At 40.0% G+C, this 18429-nt stretch overlaps 1 protein-coding gene across 2 annotated transcripts in view; it reads left to right on the forward strand.

Annotated features, from left to right (window-relative positions):
• The window catches only part of LOC139947097 (biotin--protein ligase-like), a 43203-nt gene extending 25155 nt beyond the window's left edge, over positions 1-18048 (forward strand). The window contains exons 5-12 of one of the 2 annotated variants that reach the window (XR_011787318.1): positions 4860-5042; positions 10466-10734; positions 11274-11341; positions 12392-12552; positions 13265-13379; positions 13883-14096; positions 15746-17265; positions 17367-18048. Coding sequence is in view for 1 of the 2 variants with exons in the window: in XM_071944935.1 (XP_071801036.1) it covers positions 4860-5042; positions 10466-10734; positions 11274-11341; positions 12392-12552; positions 13265-13379; positions 13883-14096; positions 15746-15923 (1188 nt within the window). In the remaining variant the exon portion in view is untranslated. Of the gene's footprint in view, positions 1-4859; positions 5043-10465; positions 10735-11273; positions 11342-12391; positions 12553-13264; positions 13380-13882; positions 14097-15745 lie in introns of both variants that reach the window. The other variant, XM_071944935.1, reaches the window with a different exon arrangement.
• Positions 18049-18429: the final 381 nt, after the last annotated feature.

Raw genomic sequence — 18429 nt, forward strand, 5'->3', positions numbered from 1 at the left:
TTCTACATACGATGAGGTTGAAAATTTATACTACTGTCAATACAGTATTTGTTGCCTTTGGCTCTATTAACCCTGACAGACCAAGGCAGGTTGGAATAGCGTTTGACCCAATTCCTCCAATTCCTTCTTCTCAGAATACCATTCCATTTGATACGCCCGACACTGGTGATTAACACGCTGTACTGACCCGAGTCCAGTTCTTTACTATCATAATCGCATGAAACGATTTAACGCTGTATACTGCGGCTGTTTGTTTGTTTGTTTGTTTGTTTGTTTGTTTGTTTGTTTGGATAATCTTCCCATCAAGGGAACTCGGCAAACTCCCACAAGGGATATAAACACCAAGCTGTCAACAGCCAATCTCTCTCACAAACATTGGTTTAACGTCTAGGCCTATAATTATGAAATTTTTACACAAATCAAGAAATTGTGATTCATTAACTAGACGACAATATTTACTCTAGTCATTGTGAAATCGGCGGTTAGCAGGGGGGTTCGAACCCACAACCTTGTGATTGCAAGTCCTGCATGCAGTCTAACCATTTGTCCACAGTGACGGCTGTACATGTAATAGACTACTACATTGTATTTTAGACTTAGAGAGATACTGCCTGCCAATGCAAAAACGTTGTATTTATTACGATTTTGAACAAAAATAATGTATTTCAAATTCGTACGGTAATGCTCGGTGCAAAAACATTGTTTTTCAACATGTACTACATACATGTATATTGTGTGTACACTCGGGTTATTTTAAAAGTGAGATACTGTACAATGTTTTGACAATTTCATACTCTGGTGTATACACCGTGCTATCATGCAATTTTAGGGGTACAATGTTTCACACTGACACTTCGAAGTGGACAATATGCGAGCGCATTTTTTATGTGTCCACCATTTCCAAAAAGGCAAACTGCCTTCAGGAGAAACTTGGCTTTCAATGGCTGAGACTCAGACATTCTACCGTTACCGCTCCTTTAAAATTCTTACGCCTCATGTCCACCAGGAGTGCACATCCTGATGCGCTTCTGTCATGCATGCCTGTTATTCAATACGAATCAAACTCTGTGGCTAACAGCTGCCTGACTATTTAGCCCTAGATACGTCATGTACGTTGGGCTATCATCAGCTGATCATACACTGTATTGCTCAGCAAATGGGTCTCACAGTAATGTACAAACTATTGACGTCATCTCAACGCTGCTTTGGGATGTGATTTCTACATTTTTAAATTAAAAACCTCACCATGCCCACCCCCCCCCCCCAAACAAACAAAATGGAACACATCAGATTGCAGATGACCAAGTAACTTTTTATGCTAACAATTATTTTTAGTAAATTACTACTATGTCCAGGGGTGTATTTCACAAAGAGTTATAGCGCTTTTCACGCCCAAGGGTTGTCTCAAAGCGCTTCTGACATTAAAGGAACACGTTGCCTTGGATCGGTCGAGTTGGTCTTTGAAAAGTGTTTGTAACCGTTTTTTATAAAATGCATATGAGTAGAAAGATGTTGTAAAAGTAGAATACAATGATCCACACAAACATGCCTCGAAATTGCGTGGTTTTCCTTTTACCTTGTCGACTAACACGTCGGCCATTTATGGGGGTCAAAATTTTGACTCCCATAAATGGCTGACCATGTTAGTTCGCACAGTAAAAGGAAAACCACGCAATTTCGAGGCAAACTTGTGTGGATCATTGTATTGTACTTTTAAAACATCTTTCCAACCATATGCATTTTATAAAAAACGGTTACAAACGCTTTTGTTTCGACCAACTCGTCCGATCCAAGGCAACGTGTTCCTTTAATACCCATGGTCACTGGGCCTTAAATCATTCCTTAAACCATCTCAGCTCCCTGGGGAGTATACAGCCTGTGCGCAATATATACAAGAACCATCTCTGCTCTCACAGGTACCCATATACCCCTGGGTGGAGAGAAGCAAGCGCGCGATTGGCTTCTGGCTATATGCCATGTGAGAAGGCTAAACCACTGTGTTGCAGGGGTGGCTAAAGAACAGTAAAAATTACATTAAATTTACATTTTACATTTACATTAGTAAATTTACATTTTACATAAATACACACAGCGCAATTCTGACAATTTTAAAGTGTCGTTAGTGTTTTGATCAGGGACACAAGTGTCACCACCGGGATTGGAACTTACACTCTGCTGAACATGTAAGACTAGTCTTATCTCAAGTGAGGAAGATCACTCTCTATACTGTACGTTTTTGATGTCTCCTATTATAAAGCTTTCTGAAATCGACTCCAGTGCCTTTAATGAAATTGGGCCCAGATATATCATCAGGGTGCCTATGTAACAAGCAACATGTGCATTCCTTGTCAAAAGCAAGGCCTACGTGTATTGTACAGTACATGAAATCTAAACATGTACCCAGTTGGTTTGTAATGTAATGGAGCTTAACGGTTTCAAACAATCAAGCTGTCGCTGGAAAAAACATTATCGATTTGACCACAGTACCCGACCTTTATATCTTTATTAGGTTTTAATGAGCAGTACATTTTTGTAGCACCTTCGTAATGAGCGAAGAGTCTGTGGGAATATTAATTTCATTTCTTTTAACGGGGTAGAATATTGCTGTGGTGTCATACAGTTGTAGCTAGACCAATTGTAGTGGTGGGCAATAAATCAAATGTTGTCAGAAGTCTTCCGAGGGCAAGGGGATCAACAAAATTATTCATGTTTAATTATGGGGCCATTATTGCTGGAGTGGGGCCAGGTTCCTAAACTGTTAGTGTTATGGGGCCATGCAATAAGTTGAATGACCTTTTGATTGTGTTCTTTCTCCAAGACATTTGTTTCGCCTCATCATTAGCTGTGTATACCTCAGATCAATGCAGGGTGGACAATATTTGAAATCAGGGTGGCATAATGTACTTTTCTCTGAGTGCTGGGCAAAAATTGTGCAGGCTTACCCAGCACCGCCCACTGTGGCTACCACACTGGACTGTCATATTGTGTTTGTTACAATAAAATGCATTCACATGTATGATGTAGGCCTATCACAGGCATGATACTATTTGTATAGGCCTACTTTTCATGTTTTTCAGTCTGATTTCAGATTTTGTTTTTCCCTTGGGGAAAAAAACAGAAAATTTGTGATTATTACAATAATTTATTTAAAAGAAAAGAATGACAAGTCATCATCTGCCGAAAATATGTTTTGTTTTTTTAAACAAAGTATCATATGCTACAGTACATGTATACTGTACATATACATCAAGAAGTCAAAATATGTTGGTTTAGTTTTTCTTTTGTGATGAACTAGTCTTGGCGAAGACTTTCCTCGTTTTCCTTTCACGCACAGCGCGGCCAACTCACCAACATCGCCCGCACCGACTCACCTGACTTAGTCCACCCACCTACTGAGTTGGCCGCTCTGTGTGTGAAAGGAAAGTGAGAAACGTCTTGCACCAAGACTAGTGATGAACCTTCTAAAGAAACTCGGCAAATGTTCCTTGAGGTTGCTCCTCAACACCAAGCTGTCAAGAGTCATCTCTTGCATACAAACATTGGTTTTAAGGCAGTGGACACTATTGGTAATTACTCAAAATATTTATTAGCATAAAAACTTACTTGGTAACGAGTAATGGGGAGAGGTTGATAGTATAACACATTGTGAGTCCCTCTGAAGTAATGTAGTATTTGAGAAAGTAGTAACTTTCCACGAATTTGATTTCGAGACCTCAAATTTAGAATTTGAGGTCTGGAAATCAAGCATCTGAAAGCACACAACCTTGTGTGAGAAGAGAGTTTTTTTCTTTAACAGTTATCTCGCAACTTCGTCGACCAAATGAGCTCAAATTTTCACAGGTTTGTTATTATGCATGTTGAGATACACCAAGTGAGAAGACTGGTCTTTGACAATTACCAATAGTGTCCGTGTTTTTAAATGTCTATGATTATGAATTGCACGAAGAAGTATGGCTTCATTAACTGCATGCACAGTAGATGACAGTCACAGGTCTTGAATTTCATCTTTGAGAGGGCAAGGCCATTTTCGTTTTGCAAAGGGCAAATTTCCATTGGTAAATCTTATATAGACTGTGCAAGTCTCGCACGTAGCGAAAACGAGAACTTAATTCGAAAAAAAGTATATTTTTGTACAAAACCAAATTGTATTGAAATTGTTATTTGTTAAAAAATTCTTAAAGATTATTATTTTTAACGTACTTTTTGTATAATTATTATTTTAATTCGTGTACATAATAATTGTTTTGTTTAAATTAACGTAAAAATTATACATTTATCGGGACGAGGACCGCTGTTCGACATCAACCGGGATGGTTTTTCTAATACACCCCGTTTGTGAATCACGTCCAATTGGTGCGATCATCACATAGGTTCAGCGATAATGGGAACGTCAATTGGGTAATATTCTTAATTGTTTAGAGTAAACCGGAAACTGGAGGTCAAGTTTTTTTCTTTAGTTTTCTTCGTTAATTTGTTGAATTGATTTTACTTTTCTGTTTTTAATTACTTTTTTTTACATTCCCAAGCACATATTCACTTTTTAGAGTCATAACTTATGTTAAACTAAAATTATTGGCAGAACAAAATCTCCCCAACGTAAAACTCCATTAGGTTGGGACCACAATGGTCCCGGAAGTTCAATTTCTCGCGAGACTTGCACAGTCTATAGTCAATAGGGAACTTTTGAAGGGGCACTTAAGGCCAAGACCAGGGGCAACGGAGGCCTTGACCTCCGTGACCTGCGTGTTAAGGGTCTGCAGTCATTGTGAACCTCAAGATTGAAACCACGGAGACAATGTATAATGTACCTCACCAACAACTTATGAAATATTTTCTTTGATTTGATGTTTTCTCTGCAGATCCCTCTTCAGCTGGTGTCTCCAGAGAGCCTCGTTCCTGACACAGCTGCTTTCTCCGACCTCAAGCAGTCCAACGAAGTGCGACATGCTGTGACCCTTGACCTATTGGGTCATCTGGGGTTACAGTGCGCGACCTCTGAGGTGCCTGAGCTGACATGTGGATTTTTACTGGGTACTACTGAGGTATGACAACAAAAATTTAAACTATAAAAATAGTAATAATTTGTGCGTACATAGTACCATGGTGGTCCGTCTTAGATGTGCCAAGGCCATTTTTATTTTGAAAAGGGCACTATCAAAATCATTTTAAAAGGGCACCAAGTCTACGTCCAGGGGGTAACATCTTCATGTGTAGAGGCCATGGTCTGTTACATTCAATTCTGGCCTACTGCAACTTTATAGAAAGTTGGCAAGATGGTTCCCTGCCTTTCACCTGTGACCACGGTTCAATGCGCTGTTTTTTTTACTGTGTGAGGGCGCTCTCAATCACTTACAGGGGGTATATACATATAATAATAATAACTTTATTTGTAAAGCGCCAAAGAATACAAGGCGCTGTAATAAACGATTTTTGATCAAATTATGACGTCATACCCAAAACAGTTATTAAAGACTGGAACACATTACCACCACAGATATTTAATCCATCACGAACAGTAAACTTTTAAAGGAGCCGTTATAATCCACCTCTAAAGCAACTTCAAACTACGGCACAACGAAAGTTACAGAACACCCGTTAAAACTGTGTATACCCCCGACAGTGATAAAATACTATTGAGTGCGCCCTCAGGCGGTCAAAAATATGGCGCATTCAAATCCTGTGTTGAATTGGGGTCTAGTCCCAATCGGAGACATGGGGGGTTTCCCTCCCAACCGGGTTAGTGCTTATTCAACTCATTTTGAATCTGGTCTTGTGTAATAAAGTTTGCTCCAGTAATTTTGAGTTTCAAGCCCTGCAATGCAGTCTTGTGTACATGTATGTACATGTACATGTACTTTCCTCCCAATCGGGCTCTGCCATAGTCTCCATGTACGTGTACTGATGTATGTTCCATGCCTGATTTAAGACACTGTAACTGGACCCTATTGGTAATTGTCAAAGACAAGTCTTCTCACTTTGTATATCTCAACATTATACATAAAATAACAAACCTGTGAAAATTTGAGCTCAATCGGTCATTGAAGTTGAAAGATAAAAATGGAAGAAAAACCACCATTGCCACATGAAGTTGTGTGCTTTCAGATGCTTGATTTCAGGACCTCAAAATCTAATTCTGAGGTCTCCAAATCAACTTTGTGGAAAATTTCTTCTTTCTCCATGTTCTCGAAAACTACGTTACTTCAGAGGGAGCCGTTTCTCTCAATTTTTTAACCTACATTATCAACAGCTCTCCATCACTCGAATACCAAATAAAGTTTTTATGCTAACAATTTTTTTGAGTAATTACCAATCCTGTCTAGTGCCCTTAAGATTGCTGCAAAACTAAGGAAAAGATCTTCAATAGTTTGCATTCTCTAGGTATCATACTCAAGCAGACTTGCGTCTATTTTGCAAAGAATGCCTCCACTGGAAATTCTTAAATGCCATGGTGTCAATTCATGCATGAGTGCTAGAGATGATTGCAAAAAAAAAAGAAACGGCCTTCAAAACATTGCATTCATTTTTCTGTGACATGCATACTCACGCAGACTTTTAGCTATTTTGTAATGACTGGTAAAATTTAAAGTCTGAAAAATTGTACCTTTAGTGGGCATAAAATCCATGTACATACATGTATGTATAGGCAGGCAGATAGGGGGCAATTAATAGAATAGAGCCTTTGTTTAAAGGTAGTGGACACTATTGGTGATTACTCAAAATAATTATTAGCATAAAACCTTTCTTGAATACGAACAAATGGGGAGAGGTGGATAGTATAAAACATGGTGAGAAATAACTCCCTCTAAAGTGACATAGTTTTCGAAAAAGAAGTAGTTTTCCACGAATTTGATTTCGAGACCTCAGATTTAGAACTTGAGATATCTGAAAGCACACAACTTGGTGTGAACATGGTGCGACAAGGGTGTTTTTTTCTTTCATTATTTTAATATCTCCCAACTTTGACGACCGATTGAGCTCAAGTTTTCACAGGTTTGTTATTTTATGCATGTTGAGATACACCAACTGTGAAGACTAGTCTTTGACAATTACCAATAGTGTCCACTTTCTTTAATTCCAGTTAAATGGTAGGTCTGATGTCTCTATGCTCCCCTGGTCATTGCGTTGGAGCCCTTGAAATGCTCTTGAAAGTAGAAAGTTACAATTTCCTCATAGGGTGCCCCTTTCTCAAGTAGAAAATGCCTAGGTGCCCTAGCTTTAAAAAAAAAACGAAGCAAACATGCCAGACAAGGAGATGGTAGCAGAATTACGAAAAGACCTTGAATATTTTTGCTGTGAAGTGCTCTTCCAAACATTGCATTCTATTTCTGTGACATGCGGCATACTCATGAAAGACTTCTAGCTATTTTGCAATGACTGGTAAAATTTATAGTCTAGAAAAATGATAATTTGAGTTGGCACCAAATCCAAGACCAGGGGCCTACATGCAAGACATGTTATTCCAGGCACTGATCGAGCAACGAGCGAGTACATGGTTGCAGATTTCAGTGTTCTTAAAAACATTGCATTCAAGACTTGATAGCTATATTGCAAAAAATTGTAAAATTTAAAGTTAATTTTTTTTAGAGGGCACCAAATGCAAGACCAGGGGCCTAGAGAGGCCAGGGTCGATTTCACAAAGAAATTTGGGACTAGTTCAAGTGATATTGATTAATTGGTTCTCAAAATTCATCACTGCAGTTACCTATCTTTCTGAAAGTTTGTATTGTACTCAGCGCCTTGAGTACCTTGTTTGGTAGATACGTACGCTATATAAGACTTTGATATTATATTAAAAACGTAAGGCTAGTCCTAAGTTAGGACGAGTAACTCGTCCTAACTCGAGATAAGACTCGTCTTAACTCTCTGTGAAATCCACCCCAGGGTCTCTGTGTAATTCCAGGGCCTGAACGAGCAATCTAAGATGTTTGCAGATTTAAGTAAAAGACCTTCAATATTTTTTGCTGAAGTTCTCTTTGCATTTGACTCTCGAGCAGACCTCTCAGCTATTTTTCCTCCCCAGGACTCACCAAATCTGTTTTGCCAGCTTACCAGTGATTTATAACACTTGTGTCATCTGTCCCGATGTGTTTATTAGACACTGGTGCGTAGAGGCGGCACACCGCATGTGCTGTGTATTTAAACGTCCTGCATACATGTGCTCTATTAGACTCAGCTGGGTTTAATACGCACTTGTATTTCTTAGTTCTCTATTTTACGATGTGAGGGGGGGGGGGAACTTCTATGTGATGACGATGATTTCTTAAAGGCACTGTACACTATATATGTAATGCCTTCAGCTGCCATTTTGAGAGAGAGAGGGACTCAGCTTGTATCATGAACTTTGGTAGTTTTAATCACGTTAACACTTTGCAGCCATCTTGATGGAAAGGGTACATGAGTAGGGGTTAGACTCTAGAGGGCGCTAGTCCTGTATGTATGATGTGTGAATGTGACATCCCCTCTTCTTTAAAGATTAATACAATAGAAATGAAGATTAATCTGAAATCATTTTGTATGCATGTGTGAATGTGACACTATATGTAAGGAGTTACTCAAACTAATTTTTGAGAATGAGCGATGGAGAGCTGTTGATAGTATAAATAATTGTGAGAAATGGCTATTATTATTTTGAGGAATACAATGTAACCAATAGTGGTCAGTGCCTTTAAAGGCAGTGGACACTATTGGTAATTGTCAAAGACTAGCCTTCACAGTTGGTGTATCTCAACATATGCATAAAATAACAACCCTGTGAAAATTTGAGCTCAATTGGTCATCGAAGTTGCGAGATAATAATGAAAGAAAAAACACCCTTGTCACACGAAGTTGTGTGCGTTTAGATGGTTGTTTTCGAGACCTCAAATTCTAAATCTGAGGTCTCGAAATCAAATTCGTGGAAAATTACTTCTTTCTCGAAAACTATGGCACTTCAGAGGGAGCCGTTTCTCACAATGTTTTATACTATCAACCTCTCCCCATTGCTTGTCACCAAGTAAGGTTTTACGCTAATAATTTTTTTGAGTAATTACCAATAGTGTCCACTGCCTTTAAACCAGTTTGTTGTTGGCATAACTTGTGTCGCCTTTCCCTCTTCATCACTCATCGTCTGGCTGTTTATGAATCTGACATTTTGTTTGATTTTCCTGGCGGTAGGCTGAATTGCAGATGAAGTTTGATAATAGATGGCATCTTTTTTGTTGATTGTCATTTGTCATAAATATTATTTAAAATACATTTCTGAGATGGTACCGGAAATTGTTTCACAATAGGAGAAAGGTTATGCTGTGCGGTTTGTCTTAGAAGTAAGACAAATTATTTGTTACATCAAGGTATGATATATACCATTGGCAATGACTGACATTTTTATAATTACTTAAAGGGGTCAGTATACACTTGGTAGTGACTCTGATAATTAATGGCAACACAAACTTACATGGTAAGAAGTACAGCTGCTTTGGATGGTGTAATAACTTTTTGAGAAACATTTTGCTTTAAAGTATTATGAATTATATTGGTTTTGTAAAAAATATATCAATTTCTACCCCCAAAATTTTTAAGAAGCGTCACTGCGAAAAACTTTTCTCAGATTGTGTATTCATTTTTAGCATTATTCTACGTACCTGTGTGGACAAGTACATTATTCACTCCGGATATTCGGCAATAAATCAACAACTCGACCGTCTTTTGAAATAAAATTTTCACAGGTTAATTTTTATTGTACACTACATTTATATAGGATTAAAAAACAAAAGGTGTACTTTGCCTTTCAATTTTAAAAAGTACTTGGGGGGTGCACATGTAAGTTTTAAGGATTAAAGTTTAAATCTAAAGGGTAAAATTTACATATCGTACTTCTAAAAAGTTTGACACTACATGTACAATGTATATTTTTTAATTGCCTCTCTTAAAGGCAGTGGACACTATTGGTAATTACTCACTGATTACTCAAAATAATTACTACACGCGCTAGCATAAAACCTTACTTGGTAACAGGTAATGGGGAGAGGTTGGTAGTACATGTACAAAACATTGTGAGAAACGCTCCCTCTGAAGTGGAGTAGTTTTCGAATTTGGGGTCTCGAAATCAAGCATCTGAAAGCACACAACTTCGTGTGAGAAAGGTGTTTTCTCGCAACTTCGATGACCGATTGAGCTCAAATTTTCACAGGTTTGTTATTTTGCGCATGTTGAGATACAGCAAGTGAGAAGACTGGTCTTTTACAACTACCAATAGTGTCCACAGCTTTTAACCCGGGTGTGAACCACAAACACAAGGGCTACTAACCCCTCCTCTTCCTTGATAAGTGTTCCGGGTTATTTTATGGGCACTTCATTTACATACCATTCCTACATGTACATGTACTTGTCCTATTACATGGGACCTTTGATGGCTAATAATATCCCATCCGGACAAAAACCAATTTTGGTAAAATATATTGCATACATTTTGTCTTCTACACCACAGAATGCATCTACAGCATTTTTGTCATCCATCAAGCCGATTCTCAAAGAAGACAAGCTGCCCAGCCGTTATGTCACCATGCAATTTTCCCCCAACCCGACAGGAATCACCACTGTGACCCCTGACCTTCTCCCGATCATCACTGGCCTAATGTCGCCTCCGGAGGGCACGTTCAACTTCGCCGTTTACAAGAAGAACTTGACTGCGAAAACTTGTGGGAATGTTGTGCTCTACACTGAGGTGGTACCGACCACCATGACACTTTTTGAAAGGTAAATGACCCCTTGCGTGTGACGTTCCAAGCTCAAACAGCGCCTTCACTGATGTCAAAGTAAGACCTGTTATTTGATGAGACTTTTGCGTGATGCACAAATTTTTGGTAATATATCAACAATCGTTCTAAACACGCGAACAGGGCGATATCTTTGTGTGTTGCAGTTTTTAAGTTATGAACGTTTGTCAAAGTCCAATTTGACGTGTTTTTTGGTGGTCGCTAGCCTTGTGCACCAGAGGGTTAAAGCAACACAGACAACCCAAACCTCTCCTTTTAGATTGTTTGTGCAGGCCTGGAATTTTCATCTTTGAGAGGGCAAGGCCATTTTCATTAAGAAAAGGGCACTTCCATTGGAAAATCTTTAAGTCAACGGGGGAAACTTTTTAAGGAGCACAATGCAAAGACTAAGGCAACGGAGGCCATAGCGTCCATGTTATTCCAGGCATGTTGGTGTAACATTGTGATGAATACATTCGGATATTAAAATAAACTCTTCTCTTTTTAACATGAGCATCATTTATTTATGTTTTGTGTCAGCTTCATGTTCAAGGTGCCGGAAGACGTCAGCGTGGTTGCCATAGCAACCCGTATGACCCAAGGAAGAGGTAAGCATTAATAGCCAGCTGCTTTTAAAGACACTGAACACTTTTGGTAATTGTCAAAGACCAGTCTTCTCACTTAATTGGCGCATCTCAACATATGCACAAAATAACAAACCTGTGAAAAGATAATAAGGAAAGACAAAAACACCCTTGTCACATGAAGTTGTGTGCTTCCAGATGCTTGATTTTGAGACCTCAAAATCTTATTCTGAGGTCTCGAAATCAAATTCGTGGAAAATTACTTCTTTCTCGAAAACTACATCACTTCAGAGGGAGCCGTTTCTCACAATGTTTTATACTATCAACCTCTCCCCATTACTCTTACCAAGTAAGGTAGGTTTTATGCTGATAATTATTTTGAGTAATTACCAATAGTGTCTACTGCCTTTAAAGAAGTACTTGAACGAGAACTTGAAAAACTAAAATCACTGCTGTTTAAGCATCTCATAGTTCATGTTCGTGTGTTGTCACTTAGCCTTTGAGAAAGACTCTACTAGGATCCTTTTGGTTTATAAGTTGTTTGCAACTTGGGTGCTCCACTACAGAAGTCCTTCTCTCAGATGACACCCCCATGCATACATTTATTCAATCTGGGACTCAACATGTGTATACATGTAACTTGGTTTTAGTCTATTTCGTTTTGTTTATCGCCTTGTGTATAATTAAAGACACTGGACACTATTGGTAATTGTCAAAAACCAGTCTTCTCACTTGGTGTATCTCAACATATTCATAAAATAACAAACCTGTGAAAATTTGAGCTTGATTGGACGTCGGAGTTGCGAGATCCATGAAAGAAAAAAAATAACCTTGTCACACAAAGTTGTGTGCTTTCAGATGCTTGATTTCGAGGACCTCAAAATCTAATGTTGGACTCAACATGTGTAAGCCTATACATGAAACTTGGTTTTAGTCTTATATGTTTTGTTTATTGCCTTGGTGTATTATTAATTGAAATTATTTGTTGTATGAATGGAAATAAAACAAACAAACAAACAAGCTAATACTATTTACACAATTTTTAGCCTCTTGGCCCTTTTCCTTTTCTTTCAGGGCGTGGTGGGAACAAATGGCTGGGGCCGATCGGTTGTGCGATGTTCTCCCTTCATGTTCGCATCCCTTCTGGTTCAGAGCTTGCTGATAAGCTTCCATTCCTTCAGCACATTGCAGCTGTAGCTGTTGTGGAGGCTGTCTGTACAATCAAGGGCTATGAGGTAGTTTTTTTTTTTTTTTTTTTTTTTTCCAGGGGCTGATGCCACTTCATTGTAGTCCACATGGATATACTGTACATGTAGGCTTGGTTATAACCCATCAGAAGCCTGGCTGGTAGAGCAGAAAGCACTACTTCCCTAACACTACTAAGCAATCATGGTAAAGTGTCCTGCTTAAGGACACAAGTGTCACGACCGGGACTCAAACCCACACTGTGCTGATCAAACACCAGAGGTTAAAAGCGGTGCTCTTAACCACTAGGCCATGACACCCCACAAACAGTAATAACAATAACAATCGATTTTTGTATAACGTGCTTTTCTCAAAGCGCTCCAACATCATTACCCCTGTGCCATTTTTTAATTCATTACTCAAACCATCTCAGCTCTTTGGGGGGGGGGGGTATATAGCCTGTGCAACAAATAGCACTACAAAGCTATATCAATCACAAGAACCATCTTTGCTCAAACAGGTACATGTACCCATTTACCCCTTGGTGGAGAGAAGCAATTATAGTTATAGTGTATTGCTCAGTGACACAAGTGTCATGAACAAGACTCGAACCCACACTCTGCTGAACAGAAGTACCAGAGCTTGAGTTCGGTGCTCTTATCCGCTCAGCCATGACACCCAGCAGTATGCTGTTAACATTACGAGAGTCTGGTCGCCCCATATTGACTCTCTTTTTTACTTGTATCTCATGTTGTCTTGTAGAACCTTGACTTGCGAGTCAAATGGCCTAATGACATCTACTACGGAAACAAGATGAAACTAGGAGGCATCATTGTCAACTCCAGCTTTCTGGACAAAGTGTTTCATGCTATCATTGGTAAGCTATTAGATCTGTGTCTCATAGACAAAATGTAATGTATACATCCACAGATGAAAATTTGCATCAGGGATAAAGAATATTCAATTCGTTTTTTTTTTCCCATACATTGTGCACCGATGTGTGTAAGCACTGTATACTGCCTGTGATTTTGTCTACAGATCTTGGGAAAGTACTGAGTGTACAGTTCTAACACACATCTGTGTATACGGGTAAAACCAAAAATTCATATTCTTGATTAAATCGTTGCGGTCCTGCTGCCAAAATATAGGATTCCAACTGCCTCTAGCTACCGGGAAATCTCGATGGTATAGTTGTTAAGACACTGCTCTAGAAATGCAGTTGCAAATCAACCCTTGCCTTTGAAGTTGAAGAAGATGTAGCCCCATTTTCGACCAATCCATTTTGTATCCTTGGCCCCAGCGCCAACGCAATAATTTTGTTGTATCCAATGTGGCTACCCGAGAGTAATTTTTATACATTCTTCATATCTTTCTGTTTAGGATGTGGATTCAATGTCAGCAACAGTGACCCAACGATCTGCATCAACGACCTCGTGCGACTTCACAACAAACAAACCAAGAGCTCCCTCTCCCTGTTGTCAACGGAACAGCTGATTGCCAGAACCATCAGTCAGATAGAAAAACTGATCTCGGCATTCCAAACCCAGGGGGCAAACTCCTTCCTCCAGTTGTACTACAGAAGGTGGCTCCACAGGTGAGGGAACAGCCTGTCTTGTTTTGTTTGAGGGGCCATTATTAATCCAGGGGGTAATACTATTCTTTATTTTGGTTGGTTGTATGGGATGAGAATGGCTTACAATTCATGTCACTAATGAGCTGTGGTAGGTCTAGTCTTGCTCAAGGCAGTCGCATTATTCGCTCCGAAAAGACGCTGCTGTAAACCCACCCGTATACCCTGTGCGTGGTGCGTGCGATCACACCGCATGGCCCACCCGTATACACACTGTCACATCGTATGACTACCGCATGCGGAGGCCGTCAGGCCGACAGCCTTGTCAGGTCTGTAACTTCCGGGTTTAATGTGTTGTATTGAAAAATTTCCACAAGTGGAATAAATTGGGGGGGGGGGGGCTCTCTGGTATATGCTGGTATGCAGCTCATGAATATGTATATCTTTCGTCAGACCTATCAGACAACACAGGATGTGAGGCAAATGAGTTATTCATTTTGACGTCCAATCACGCACGCCTATCATGCTCGCTGAGCGTCCGTGGTGGTGGTGTGTGATGTACACATGACTGTCTCGTCTTTCGCGGGCATTATGGTAATGAGCTGACCGTGGGAACTCTTCGCTTATTATAGTAATGAGGTCAGTGGCTTCAACACAGACCCTACAAGGCTGTTGGCCTGACGGTCTCCGCATGCGGATAGTGTACGGGGGCATCGTGTCGTGCGATGTTACGCACAGTGAATACGTTTTTTTTTTTATACAGAGCGCGCGGCGGTCTTTTTTTCGGAGTGAATAATTCGACTGCCTTTAGTAAGGCTATGGTAGGTCTGAGAAGAACCATTGGTTTGACGGCCACACCTCATAAATAATTTGTTACATAGTGTTTTCACAAACCTCACTACACCAATTTTTTGGCTTGTTGTGAATGAGTGATGTAGCACACCGAACCCAAGCTCTGCGCCCAATTTCATAGAGCTGCTAAGCACACAAATTTGCTAAGCATTAAATTTCTTCCCTCGATAAAAACAGGATTACCAGCCAAATTTCCATTTGTTACATAGTGCTTGTTACTGTTTAGCTTTAGTTTGATTATCCTGAAAATCACATGGAAATTTGGTTGGTAAACCTGTTTTTACCAAGGAAGAAATTTTATGCTAAGCAAATTGTTGTGCTTAGCAGCTTTATGAAATTGGGCCCTGGTGTTGCCAGCAGCAGAGTGAGGGTTCGAATCCCTTTCATGACCAATGTGCACTTGAGCAAGGCACTCAATCCATTACCGCTTTGTACAAATTTGTGAAGGTAATGCATCCTGCTCTACCAGCCAGAATCATAGTGGATGATACCCATGCCTACATCTTTACAGACTGGAGAAGGGGGTAACCCTGTTTCAGCCCCAGGAGTAGGTGGCAATTACCCCAGGAGTAGGTGGCAATGGCCCCTGACATGCCTGATGACAGTTGATTAGGGTGTAGCCTTGAAGTGGCCATCCGGCTTTGTGATATTAGACGACTTCTCATAATAGTTTTCCATTTTTTTTAAAGCTTTGCACATTGACAAAGATTCCTGCATTTGAATATAATGCCCCTTGTACTCTTACACATCTAAACAAACGTTAAACGTTGCGAACATTGTTAAAATTGTTAATTAATGCTGTTTTTTCTTTCTTCATTCAGTGATTGTAAGGTGCGCCTTGAGAGTGAGACTGGACCTGAAGTAACGGTGGTGGGACTGGACAAGTCTGGCTTCCTTTCTGTCAAGGACCAACAGGGGGCGCTCCGCAGTGTTCAACCTGATGGCAACAGCTTTGACATGACCAAGAACCTGGTGCTGATGAAGGAAAGAGTGAAGTGAGCCCTCACTTGGCCAAGTTTAACCAGGTAGTGAAGTTGTTGGGGGAGGACAGGTGGAGGGGTTGTAAAAAAAAACACCCCATTTAAAGTAAGGCTGGATGTAAAATATGTTTGTCATTAAGCAGTCAGAATTCTTTTTCTGATTTCATAAGGTTGTCCAAATTGGCTTTTAGTGCTGCGTCTATGGCTGTGTCTGTTGCTGTGGGTGATTGTTGCTATTGGCAGCCAGTAATTTGGATAACACACGATTGTTATCCAATTTGGATAGCACATGATTGTTATCCCATTTTTGTTGAAACTAATGTATATCGCGTGCATATTTCTTTTCATTTGGGATACCAAAAAATTTGCTCTGGGGTATGATACATCGCTGGTTTTTGAAGAAAAAAAACCACTAGTTCAAAATAAATTCACCATCAAACGATGAACGTATTATGTTGATATTGATTTTCCTTGCTCTTCACAATAATTAAGAAAGTCTGTCCAGCACTTTCGGCTCGCAGGTTCAAACCGCGCTGGATTAGTGGCTCCAATAGTTTTGTTGTCATGCTACGGGTATATGGTCCGCCACCACTTGCAGTGGCTGCGCCTATAGCCTCGTTTTGGGTTTCGAATTGTGACGCACTCATGCATAACTATTAAGAGAGGGATGTAAGGTCACAAGAGGCAACTTTTACAGGTAACTTGGATGCAACCAACTGCAGTGCATGCAAAAGGAACACTTTGGTAATACTGAAGTGATGTTTTCTTACAGTGTCTTACTATATCTAAGAAAGTATGTAAATAATTCAAATGTGAATGCCTTTTCTTCATGGAGATTGCCCTGAATTTATTGTCCAGGTGTTGCTTCTCGGACTTAAGCGCTGTATCATCCCGCTAGCTTTGCGTAAGTCTATTCTTGGTTTGATTTCCAGCACGGTCGTCAACCGAAATGAAATCAAGAAGAAAAGTGTGCCCTCTGTTGGGTTATTACGTTACGCTGCGTTACGTTACGAGTATGAGATGGTGACGTCTTGGACCAAGACAAGGCCTACTGTATCAGATACCCACTAAACAAAAATATGTCCATATGTTAGTATATTATAAGAACAGGCTCTTCCAATAATTGTACCTAACTTTAAATGTATAAAAGCCATTTGGGAGTTTGATTTGATCCATGTCTGATACAGTGACTTGCTGTGGCTGGTCAGGTTGGCGGATTTGATCAATGTCTGATACAGTGACTTGCTTTGGCCAGTCAGGTTGGCGGATTTGATCCATGTCTGATGCAATGACTTGCTGTGGCTGGTCAGGTTGGCGGATTTGATCAATGTCTGATACAGTGACTTGCTTTGGCCAGTCAGGTTGGCGGATTTGATCAATGTCTGATACAGTGACTTGCTTTGTCCAGTCAGGTTGGCGGTTTGATCAGTGTCTGATACAATGACTTGCTTTGGCCAGTCAGGTTGGCGTTGTGGTTATCTTTCCTCGCCTTCCACCTCACCAACCTTGGTTCGAATCCCGCTGGAAGCACTGTGTGGATTGAGTTTTGGATTGGGCTTTGGTTCTGGCTTGGCCTCTGAGTTCGGCTTAGGCTCTGGCTCTAGCTTAGGCTCTGGGTCTGGCTTAGGCTCTGGCTTGGCCTCTGAGTCCGGCTTAGGCTCTGGCTCTGGGTCTGGCTTGGAATCTGGTTCCGGCTTGGCCTCTGGCTCTGGCTTAGGCTCTGGGTCCTGCTTGGGCTCTAGAGCAGTGTACCACATAATATTATTACAGAGCCCAGAGCCTGGTGCTGAGCCAAGGTTTGGAAAAAGCCCCATAATATGATGGCAAAACTTTTAAGTCTGAGGAACTCAATGTGAATGATCACAGACTTGTGATTGGACAAGTCATCATGTCAGACAGACCTTCAAACTTTCAAGTGACATAATGGCCATTATGTTGTGTTCTCATTGTAAATAATATGGTAGTTTTTGAACATGAGTAATACCCAGGACTTAGATTTTTCCAAGAATTTAAGCCAACTTGGAATGTTCTAGTTGATTCCTATTAAAGTAAAACGCTCTTATTTTTTACTTATTTGGAGTGATGTGCTGTACATAAGTCATTTTGCCTACAATTAATAAAGTGATAACGCGTGTACAAACAAATAGGTGTCGGCTCTCTTATTAATTTGTTCAGGCTATCGAGATACAGTTATAGAGTTTTGCCAACTCTCCCTGATTCTGCAGAAAGTTCCCCTGAAAAGATCAGCTGATTTCCTGTTTTTCTTTTCCAAAACAGTGCAATTGAAAACTGAAAAAAACACTGTTCAAAAGTTGAGTGTGATCGCCATTTCCTCTATTTTTGCAATTAGAAAGTTGTATGTCTGATTTAAAGAAAAAAGAGAGACCAAAAGTGATGGTGACAACCAGCTACAGATTGGAGAACAGGTGAGTCTTGAGACCCTTTTTGAAGAACAGAAAAGTCTGGGCGTTTTTAAAGGCACTGGTCAATGAGCAATGGAGAGCTGTTGATAGTATAAAACAATG

The sequence above is a fragment of the Asterias amurensis genome, chromosome 14 (assembly GCF_032118995.1).
Source record: "Asterias amurensis chromosome 14, ASM3211899v1".
Classification (NCBI taxonomy): Eukaryota; Metazoa; Echinodermata; class Asteroidea; order Forcipulatida; family Asteriidae; genus Asterias; species Asterias amurensis.